General features: G+C 40.0%; 1 protein-coding gene across 2 annotated transcripts in view; it reads left to right on the top strand.

Moving 5' to 3' along the window:
• Positions 1–11,850, top strand: part of LOC143288535 (Na(+)/citrate cotransporter-like) — a 54,745-nt gene that overhangs the window by 14,584 nt on the left and 28,311 nt on the right. For both annotated transcript variants that reach the window (XM_076597126.1, XM_076597125.1), the window contains exons 5-7: positions 7,298–7,467; positions 10,503–10,593; positions 11,202–11,543. In XM_076597126.1, coding sequence (XP_076453241.1) covers positions 7,298–7,467; positions 10,503–10,593; positions 11,202–11,543 — 603 coding nt within the window. The remainder of the gene's footprint in view (positions 1–7,297; positions 7,468–10,502; positions 10,594–11,201; positions 11,544–11,850) is intronic.

Below are 11,850 nucleotides of genomic sequence, written 5' to 3'. Positions count from 1 at the left end.
ATGTGTGCCTGCATACACAGTGCATGTTTGCATGCTGCACACATATAGACATGTCTATGTCTATGTGTGTATTTGTGTGTGTGTGTGTGAGAGAGAGAGAGAGAGAGAAGAGAGAGATTGGCCTGTAACTAGCAAAAATTTTTTTTAACATGGTATTTATCATAAGACACTGAAGATCCCATACAAAAATGTTTACCTGACCTTGTTCAACTTTCAGTGTGATACTTTTTTTATTTTGAGGCAATATCAGTCTCGAGCTGTTGAGAGGAATGCAACTGTATCTTATCTCATTTTATGGCATCTGCCACATTTTATCTCATCGACATCTTATCTTATGGCATCTGCCACACTTTGGACTTACTTACACTTAGCGCCGTACACCATACTCGTATGCAATATATTCAGCATGTTAATTGAGCAACAATGTCATCTGCTTATTACAGGTGGCACATACGCATCAATGTTCTTTCTGTTCCGCATCCCTGTGGCAACTCTGGCATACCTTATTCCAGACACGTGTGAAGCTATCTATGAAGTCTTGAAGGACAAGTACCTAACGGTAAGTTTTATATAATTTGATTTGTCCCCCTGGCATAATTATTTGCCTGTGAAATAATCTCATGATGATTCAAAATTTGAACGTTTTGTTGCAAATATTATTTAGCTTAATTTTCCAATGAAATTTGAGTTAAACTACCCATTCTCATTTTAAACCAAAACCCCTATGTGTTTTTACCCTGTGTCTTGTTGGGTATTAAACCTAACTAAACATGTACTTTTAAACAGTCAGTTTAACTTTTTTTTTTTTAAACAGTTTCTTTTAACTGTTGTCAATAAAACTACATTTCAGACCAACCAAACAGTTAAAACAGTTGGGAAGAAATGTACAACCTACAATTTCAAAGTATTACATGTATGAATGTCTTTCAATATCCTGTCATGTACTGTTAAACAGCTATCTGCTGTTTTCAGGGATATCAGTTAATAAGTATAAACTTTGTCAGTCACAGAAAATCAGAATACAAAGCACAATCACACATCAAATCAGTTATTATTATAATCAAATCATTTATTATAAAAGCAGAGCTTTGCAACTTAAATTTTGCTGTCATTTTAACTTAAATAGCAAATAAAAATTTTGAAATACAACATGAACATGACACACACACACACACAAAAAAAAAATCCATGCATAGCACAACATTCTCAGTAAGTTTAAATATTTGCTTAATCCATCTTTCACCTATTACCAGCATACTGAGCTCTCTACACACCTCTGTATCTCATCTTTTTTTTTTGTAAACACAATAAGTTTGGGGATGTAAGTATTTTCTTCCATGTTCAGTAAACTGAACAGTCTGAACCAACAATTAATATTACTTCCAAAGACAAATAACAGAGAAGCAAAAATGATTAAAAATAAAAGATACAACATGAAGACATACAGCATAAAAAAAAATATAAAAAAACCATAACAGGACAACAAGCTTGTTGCCGAGTGGCAAACATGTCTATCTTCTTGTAAATTCATGCATGCTTTTGTCCCCAGTGTCCACACATTTAACACATTAAATCCAAAGGCACTAAAAAAATTTTTTTTTCTCATATGTACCCAACCTACCTCTTCACTGTCAGTGACATATTCGTCTTTGTATACAGGCTATCAACTCCCTATTCATATTCTTCTTTGTATACAGGCTATCAACTCCCTATTCATATTCTTCTTTGTATACAGGCTATCAACTCCCTATTCATATTCTTCTTTGTATACAGGCTATCAACTCCCTATTATCTATTGTATTACATTTCTAAAACAAAAATTGTATTCCGGTGTCAGGCCTTAAAATTTACTCAATATTACTATGAGGTCTTATAATGGACGGGCCTTACAAACTGAGCAATTGTAATTCTAACACAGAAGGGAAATGTCACAGCAGGAGGGGTACTGTAATGGGAGGATATAAAGTTATGTAATGGAGGGTACTACTATATGACTAGATTTAAGAACAAAGAACATAGGCAAAAAAGCTTGTTCATTAATTCAGATGTGCTACAATTTTTGACTCGTAAAACAATGACTGGCAAAAAAAAGTCAGGATTTGGGTTTGGGTCACAAACATATTATAATAAAAGAATGTTCATGCACCTGTTATTCATTATTACATTTTTTCACCCTTTTTAGCACAGTTATTGTACAAAGGAAAAGCAAAACTTTATGTCACTGTAACAAAAAATATTATGTGACTAGAGCAAGAAAAAAGATGATGGATAAACATAAATCACTTAGACACTGAAATCATATGATTTAAATTTTGATGAAATTGTCAATCAACTGACTTATACAGACAGGTATGTGGCTTACGCAGGTGCCACACACACGTGCGCACGCACGCACGCATGCACACACACACACACACACATACACACACACACCACACACACACACACACACACACCAAATCAGTGATAGACTGTTGACTAGAACAAGATCAAAAAGAAACATAACACTAAAAAGTAAAATGATGAAAGAGAAAAACTGAAATTAATGATTCATTTCCTGCGTGAGGGCATCCCAGACTATCATTTGTAATTCTCTTTTCACTTGGAGTCGGCTCATTTCATTTTTTATTTTCCGCACATCACCAAGAAGGCTCATAAAAAAAATGATAGTCTGCATCTTTGTCATCTTCTTTGGCTCTCTTCGCCTCCTTCATGGTTTGGATTAAATCCCTGGTGTCTTCAAGTAGGCTCGAGGTCAAGGGATCATTGCTGGCAGGATCAGATCCCTTCCTGCCCAAAACCACTCTGGCTTCCTTTACTGGAGGTGTGAGACTTGGTGAGCTCACACCCGTGCGCATCCTTTCAGGCGCTGTAATATCACCAGTCAGATCAACTGTACTGGTGGATGAGCTGCAACCAGGTGTAATGCGCCCGCCTGTGTTCTTCTCCGGCATCTCAGGGTCAGCGCATGATACCGACGAAGTGCTAGCCGGGCTGCAGTTGTTAGCTCTTGTGCACTCTCCTGGTCAGTTCCACAATGTCAGAAGCCGGGTAATCCAAGTTCTGCAAACCCAAAGGTTAAATTATTGTATGTACATTATGTATTTGTCTTGTTTCAGACACCTGAAACGGAAGATGAGTGGCGAGCAATTCAGGACAAGTTCTTCCAGAAGTGGAATTTTCCACAATGTATTGGAGCCATGGATGGGAAGCACATCCGAATTCGCTGTCCTCCGAATGCTGGCTCCAGTTTCTACAACTACCAAGGGTTTCACAGTATCGTACTTTTTGCTGTTGCCGATGCCAAATACAAATTTTTGTACTATGAAGTTGGAGCACCTGGAAGAGTTGGTGATGCCACAATTTGGAACTCATCTAAATTGAAGAGGAGCCTTGAGGGGCAACAGCTGCAAGCACCACCTGGGATAACTCTACCAGGAACCAATGTCAGAATTCCTAGTCTAATAGTGGCTGACTCGGCATTTGCTCTATCACCAAGCCTGATGAAACCATACCCAGAGCGAGGAATAGATCACACTAAAAAGGTGTTTAACTACCGACTGAGCAGAGCTCGTCGGATTGTTGAAAATGCTTTCGGGATCTTGGCTTGTCGGTTTGGCATTTTCCAACAAGCCATGAAACAAGATCCGAAACAAGTCAAGAAAATTGTGCTGGCCTGCCTTGCCCTACACAACTTTCTGAGAGAGGCACAGGATCAGCAGTACTGTGGTGCTGCAGCTGTGGACCATGAAGAAGGTCCACACCATGACATTGTGCCTGGTCAATGGCGAGAAAACCAGAATGCACACTTGCCTGGATTGCATGCAGGACAGGGAGGTGCGCATCAACAATATGCAAGTGGCATGCAGATTAGGGATGCCCTCAAGGACTATTTTATGAGGGAAGGTGCAGTGCCTTGGCAGAATGCTAGGGTAGCACATTAGAAACATGGCTTGCTCTGTGTGTGCATGAGTGTGTGCATGGTGTGTGTGCCGGGGGGGAATAGGGATGCTAGACAAAAGTTTTGTGACCAACCGTAGTTATTATTATTATATTTTTAAAAAATACACTTGAAATTATCTAGGAAATAAGATAGAACAGTAACTTGGAATTTTCCAGGATTTGAAATTATCCAGGTTTCACTGTACTAGTGCCCCCCATACCTCCGCTCCCACCTCCTGAAATACCTTTTAAGTGTCTATATCTGATAATAATGGACTACAAATAAAAGAGATAATATGCTTTCATTTTTTTCCTTGCAGTTGCAATTTAAGCGTTCTGATAAATTTGTTGAAACAAGTGTGTGTGTGTGTGTGTGTGTGTGTGTGTGTGTGTGTGTGTGTGTGTGTGTGAGATTTAACTTCCATCCAGTGCTTGTAATGTTGTGATATATGTAGAGTGAGAGAGAGACAATGAAAAAAAAAGTATTCTGCTGTTTTTGAAGCATACTGTGTATTATGTTCAAGTCACTGCATGTACCAGTACTCATTTGAAGAAAAGTTGAGGTTTACCTATATTTACCATATTGTGTAGGCTTGGGCCATGACACTGTCTCAATCATTACTTTTTTGTGATCTTGTTGCTTTCTTATACAATAAAGATCTTTCATTCTTTGTCTACAGGAATAACATGCAGAAAAATGTCTATTTTTTTTTTACATAAGAATGGTTGTCATGAAATGCACTTTTTTTTCAATCTACATGGTAAACCTACACAATGAATATATCTCCAAATATACTTAATCACCTAACATTCATTGAAACTTGGAGGGGATGGGGTGTGGGTGGAGGATTATACATTGTCACCCAGAAGGGAAGTTGCACACTAAATATTCATTAAGCCTAAAACTAAAAAGAAAAACCAAAAAGGCAACATGCCCCAATGTTAAAAATATACAGTTTAACTGAAAATGAAGCTACATTCCAAATGGATGCCACATACCAACACAGAGTCACCCAACACCAAAAAGTAATATGAGGCCTAATATCAATATATATTAAGAATAAGACACTGCAGCTTTTTGGCTTTAAACTGCACTATATGTTCACTCTCACACTGCACTGAACATTTTGTGTTGGGTGAAAGTGTAGTTTTTGGCCTTAAAGTCTATTGTATACTTACATCAGTCTCATCTTCCATGGTATCCATGGAGAACTGGCTCCCTGTGACTGTACTGGCATCATACTGGGTGGAGCCAAGGAATCCATTGATATGGTCGAAGTGCTCCCACATTCTCTTCGTCCCCCCGGAATTGCCCGTTTTCCCTTGAACTATCTTCCTCACTTTCAGATAGTACGTTTTCAGGCTGCTGATCTTCCTCTCCACAGCAGCTGCCAAAAGAAATGATTTATGAAGTATTTTCCAGGCATTCTTTCACCAATGTGGAGCTCTATGTTATGTAATGTAATTTAAAATGACCAAGGCTATTTATGAATAAACGCTTTACCTAACAAAAGTAACATGATCTCTAAGCGCATAATTTTGTGGTTGTTTAATGTTACACTTACAGTATCAGTAAAAGTAATAAGATTAAGAAACGATAAGGAAATTACTAACAAATGTCAGTGAAAAAAACACAAATGGCAAACATGCTCTAGCAAACACAAAGGCATGTTCCTATTTGCACTCATACATGCATCAGGCACACACAGGTGAACACACATGCACTCACACACACACACACACACACACACCGAGATTCGAACTCGGGACCCTCAAATTGAAAGCCCAACGCTTTAACCACTCGGCTATTGCGCCCGTCGATATTTACGTATTAACGTATAGGCAGGGATAAATTAAGGGGGTGGAACACGCGTGGGTATGTCTTCTTGCTTGTGTTTTGTGTATTTACGTACGTGCTTGCAAGGGAATTTTCCTCATGTTATGATGACATGATCAAGTCTGAAGTATGATTTATTTTCCAATGCTTGCCGAGTTTTCTAGGCATTCTAGGACTTTTTGTGGCTTGTCATTGTTATATAATCAGGCTTGTAATTTCTTCTACGGCTTATCATATTTCGTAATTATTGCAGTTTTCTAAAGCTTGTCATTTTTTTTTTTTTTTTTTTTTTTTTTTACAAAGGCTTGTCATGTTTCTGAAGCTGGTCATGTTTCGTATGGCTTGGCATTTTATCAAGCTTGTCTTGCATACTAATTTTGTCGTGAATATCATAACAAGCAATAAGAATCCTGGTAGACATCTCAATGGATGATGATGGTGGTGATGACAAGAACAATAACACCATCAACAAAGTGGACGCCAACATAATCATCATCATCATCATCATCGACAGAAACACCACCAAGAACTGCAACCTCAAGAACAACACAGCCGTCACTACAATTGTTTCCCCTGCTGCTTCCGCCACCACCATGACACAGTTGTTATTGTTGCTGCTATTGATTATAGAGACGACTTAAACGACGATGTTAACGGTAAATAGCACTAGCGATGACGACGAAGACGATAACTACTGCGATGATGACGACCATGGTGATGATCGACTTGTATCCATGGATTCAGCTACGTAGTCACTCCTCTCTATATTTTTCATTGAGCTGCTTTACGTTTAACGATGTCAACGATAACGAGACAGCAAAAAAACAAACAAAGAAACAAACAACCCCCCCCCCCAAAAAAAAACAACACACACTCCAAACCCCCCCCCCCCAAAAAAAAACCAACACCAACAACCCCCCCCAAAAAAACAAAAACAAAACAAACCCAAACAAAGAAACAAAAACAAAAAAACAAAAAAAAACAACAACAACCAAACAACAACAACAAAACAAAAACAACGATGACGACGTATTCATAGCTGGTATACGTATACTTCTTCTTCTTCTTACCATTGATACATAGCGCCTATCTTCGGTCAGAGACTAAACTCTATGCGTTTTACAAGCACAGAGTCGTTTGCACAGCAGGCTGCCTTCTTGGGTAGAGCCGACTGGCAGCTGCCTTCAAGGCGCTCATCATTCGTTTCCTCTTGTCATTCAGTCAGGCTTCACACACACACGCGCGCACGCACGCACACACACACACTCACACACACACACACACACACACTCACACACACACACACACACACACAAGGATATTACGTATAACGATGTCGACGATTATCACAAGAACAACAAATTACATACATGATGATGACAACGACAACGACGACATTGATGACATGTCATGGAAAAGTTGACGTTCATGACCCCCTCCCCCCCCCCTACACCTCACACCCCACATCCCACCCCACCCCATCCCTTTTCTTCGCCATCCCGCTCTACCTTCCCACAGACTTCTACTGGGGTTCATGCTGGCCACTGCAGCCCTCTCCATGTGGATCACCAATACAGCCACCACCGCCATGATGACCCCCATTGCACGTGCTCTGCTCGCGCGACTCTTCAAGGCACAGCGTCAGCACAGGAGTGATATCGACGGTCACCATCTGCGACAAGAGATCGGTCAGTCACTGCAAAGTTCTGTTGTTTGTAGGCAGTGAGGTCAGTCACTGCAAAGTTCTGTTGTTGTAGAGACTTTGGTCAGTCATTGCAAAGTTCTGTTGTTGTAGAGACTTCCGTCAGTCATTGCAAAGTTCTCTTTGTTGTACACAGCTAGGTCAGTCATTGCAAAGTTCTGTTGTTGTAGAGACTTACGTCAGTCATTGCAAAATTATCTTTGTTGTACAGAGCTAGGTCAGTCACTGCAAAGTTCTGTTGTTGTAGAGAGTTAGGTCAGTCTCTGCAAAGTTCTGTTGTTGTAGAGACTTACATCAGTCATTGCAAAATTCTCTTTGTTGTATAGAGCTAGGTTAGTCACTGCAAAGTTCTGTTGTTGTAGAGAGTTAGGTCAGTCTCTGCAAAGTTCTGTTGTTGTAGAGACTTACGTCAGTCATTGCAAAATTCTCTTTGTTGTACAGAGCTAGGTCAGTCACTGCAAAGTTCTGTTGTTGTAGAGAGTTAGGTCAGTCTCTGCAAAGTTCTGTTGTTGTAGAGACTTACGTCAGTCATTGCAAAATTCTCTTTGTTGTACAGAGCTAGGTCAGTCACTGCAAAGTTCTGTTGTTGTAGAGAGTTAGGTCAGTCTCTGCAAAGTTCTGTTGTTGTAGAGACTTACGTCAGTCATTGCAAAATTCTCTTTGTTGTACAGAGCTAGGTCAGTCACTGCAAAGTTCTGTTGTTGTAGAGAGTTAGGTCAGTCACTGCAAAGTTCTGTTGTTGTAGAGACTTACGTCAGTCATTGCAAGGTTCTGTTGTTGTGCAGAGCTATGTCAGTCATTGCAAATTTATTTTACTGAAGACACTTACGTTGGTCATTGCAAAGTTCTGTGGCTGAACATAGTTCAGTCAGTCATTGCAAAGTTCTGTTGTAGTACAGAGTTAGGTCAGTCACTGCAAAGTTCTGTTGTAGTACTGAGTTAGGTCAGTCATTGCAAAGTTCTGTTGTTGTACAGAGTTAGGTCAGTCACTGCAAAGTTCTGTTGTAGTACTGAGTTAGGTCAGTCACTGCAAAGTTCTGTTGTAGTACAGAGTTAGGTCAGTCACTGCAAAGTTCTGTTGTAGTACAGAGTTAGGTCAGTCATTGCAAAGTTCTGTTGTAGTACAGAGTTAGGTCAGTCACTGCAAAGTTCTGTTGTAGTACAGAGTTAGGTCAGTCATTGCAAAGTTCTGTTGTTGTACAGTTAGGTCAGCCACTGCAAAGTTCTGTTGTTGTACAGTTAGGTCAGTCATTGCAAAGTTCTGTTGTTGTAAGACAGTTAGGTCAGTCACTGCAAAGTTCTGTTGTTGTACAGAGTTAGGTCAGTCATTGCAAAGTTCTGTTACAGTAGAGACTTGCATTAGTCATTGCAAAGTTCTGTTACGGTAGAGACTTGCATTAGTCATTGCAAAGTTCTGTTTTGTACAGAACTAAATGTCTGTTCTATAGGAGCGCGAGCATCAAACCCAACTTTTGTCAAGAAAATTATATCTCACAACTTCCAGATACTATTACACACACACACACACACACACACACACACACACACACACACACACAGAGACAGAGACACACACATATATATATGTATATATATATATATATATATATATATATATATATATATATATATATATATCCTTTGATAAAGTTTCCTTCCAGTAACCATAAACTGCAGATCGAAATAAGAAGAAGAGAAGGCGAAAACAGAGAAAACAGAATTTGCAAGGAATTTAATGGGGATACATTTGTTACTAAATAATCGCAAATCTCGTGTTTTTGCGAAAAACGTTGCAAGGCTAGTTTTGGAGAAGAGTGAATTCTCTTGATACGTTCACTGGCAAGATTTAAGAGATTATACACTGTCTATAACTTTCGCCCCCCCACCCTCCCTCCCCTCCCTCTCTTTAAAGCTTTCAAAAACCGAAAGGCGTTAGGGTTTTGTGTGTGTTGTTGTTACTGTTGTTTTAAATGGGTGACGTAATTTAAGTGTTTATGCGGCACACAGATAGCATAACTTTCAGATAAACACAAGGCCTAATTTCACAATGAGTTCCCCTCTTTTAAAAAAAAACCTTTTTTTTATTTAACCACTCTCTTCCTTTCTTTTTTCTTTCTTTTATTGTTACCCCCCTAAGCCTAATCGGTTAGAAACTGGAGAAGCACTCTTTTGTTCGAAGTCTAAAAAAGTATTTTTAAAAAAGGTGTCGTCTGCGTCTTAAATGGCGGACATGGATTCAGCACAGGCAAGTGTCCATTTCTTTTTTCTTTTTTTTTTGGAAGAAAAAAACGTGTATTTCGTAAGAAACCGTGTCTTAATAAAACAACAACTTTTTGTTGGTTATAGATCTAAACCATGGATTGACAGTGCACGAAAATGTTTGATCTCATACCCTAGCATGCACGGACAACAATTTGAACAAAGATCTATTTCGGGATTTTAAAAAAAAGTTACAGAAGAAGGGATGTTTTTAATTAAGAGTATTGAACTTAAAGACTTTTGCGACCAGACGATTAAATATTTAAGCCAAACAGTTGCTCGGTGACAGGTCAGGTGCGGTGCATGGAAATTATTAGATCCAGTTACTCTGTGTGTGTGTGTGTGTGTGTGTGTGTGTGTGTGTATCTTTCTCTCTCGCTCTTTCTCAGTGTTTTGTCTTTTCCCTCGTATAGAAACTCAATGTGTGTGTGTGTGTGTGTGTGTGTGTGTGTGTGTGTGTGTTGTGGGGGTGGGTAGGGGGAAGTGCGTGCGTCGTCCAATGTGTTCCCTGCCAGAACAGCTCGTCAACCAATCTGAAGTTTACATTTCAGGTAGCATAGGCAAAAACACAGTAATACACACACAGACACATACATACATACATACATATATATATATATATATATATATATATATTAAACAACAGCGATAATGAGTCCCTGTATTGAGACTTGAACTGACCTGTTTATATTTCAGCTAACAAATTACATGATGATTTTAAACAACATCCATGATGACTATCTGTGCTGGGACTTGTGCTAGGACAAGAATTGAAATTCTCCTGGCCAGTAGGAACCAGGAACGACGGTGATATATCTGCTTTGGAGAAAGAACTGGACCTTGAGTCTGGCAGGTGGGCAACAATATATGTATTTGTATATATTTATATATATATATATATATATATATATATATATATATGTGTGTGTGTGTGTGTGTATGTGTGTGTGTGTGTGTTACAAACGGTGTGTTGTGTGGTTGTGTAAAGACAACCGGTTATGTTATTTTAGTTTCTATTGCCTTTTGATAGCATTTTTAGTAGTTTTCTCATTTCAGTAAAAGACTGGTTTGTCAAACGAGCATAGGCACGTGCATACGTACTTATGCTCATTCATTTGCTGATGCACATTGTCACGCACACATAGTGATACACGCACACTGACACATTTAGAGACAGAAAGTATTGTTCACCTGTGTGTGTGTGTGTGTGTGTGTGTGTGTGTGATGTCTCTATTGTGTCAGTCTACCTTTGCACGCGCAGGGAAGGTTTCGCACTAAATGTAAACAACAATGCTTGTGAGTGGAAAACATGAGTCTAACACGTAAAAAACAAACAAACAAACAAACAAAACCCCCCCCAAAAAAAAACAACAACAAAAAACAACTGTTCGTACTTGGCGAGCATCGCATGAAGAACGTGTCTGCAACAATGTCTCTCTCATTCCATGTCTCACCCTTCAGGGAGACAGTGGTCGTCCCCAACGAAGCCAACGGCTCGAACCTCTCCCAAAATAATCACGACAAAGATGGCCACAGCCCCTCACCCCAGCACCAAGACAAATCAACAGACGGCAACACAACGCCAGAGAAGGAAGATGTCCCAAGCGACGACGACGACGATGGCGACGACGACGACGACGACGACGATGCAGCCATTAACCTCAACGTGGACAGGCTGGACAAAGGCTCCGCCTGTCTGGTCAAGGCACTGTGTCTCAGTGTGTGTTACTCGGCCAACATCGGAGGCGTGGGCACGCTGACGGGGACAGGCCCCAACATAGTTTTCAAGAATTATGTGGAATCGTTGAGTATCAGTGGTGTTGTCTGGTGGGGTTATGAGTGTTTATGTGTGTGTGTGTGTGTGGGTGGTTTGGGGGAGGGGTGGTACTGGATGAGTAATTTATCTGTGTGTGTGTGTGTGTGTGTGTGTGTGTGTGTGAAGGGGAAGTGAGTGGGATGTGATGGGTTGGGGAGAATGGTGGATGGACGGGTGGGGAATGGTAGTGGGTGGTTTATTGGTTGATGTGTGTGTGTGTGTGTGTGTGTGTGTGTGTGTGTGTGTGAAGGGGAAGTGCGTGGAGGTGATGGGTTGGGGAGAATGGTGGATGGA

This window comes from Babylonia areolata, chromosome 12 (genome assembly GCF_041734735.1).
Source record: "Babylonia areolata isolate BAREFJ2019XMU chromosome 12, ASM4173473v1, whole genome shotgun sequence".
Classification (NCBI taxonomy): Eukaryota; Metazoa; Mollusca; class Gastropoda; order Neogastropoda; family Buccinidae; genus Babylonia; species Babylonia areolata.
The sequence above is the reverse complement of the archived record's forward strand: the minus strand, read 5'-3'. Positions and strand labels throughout refer to the sequence as shown.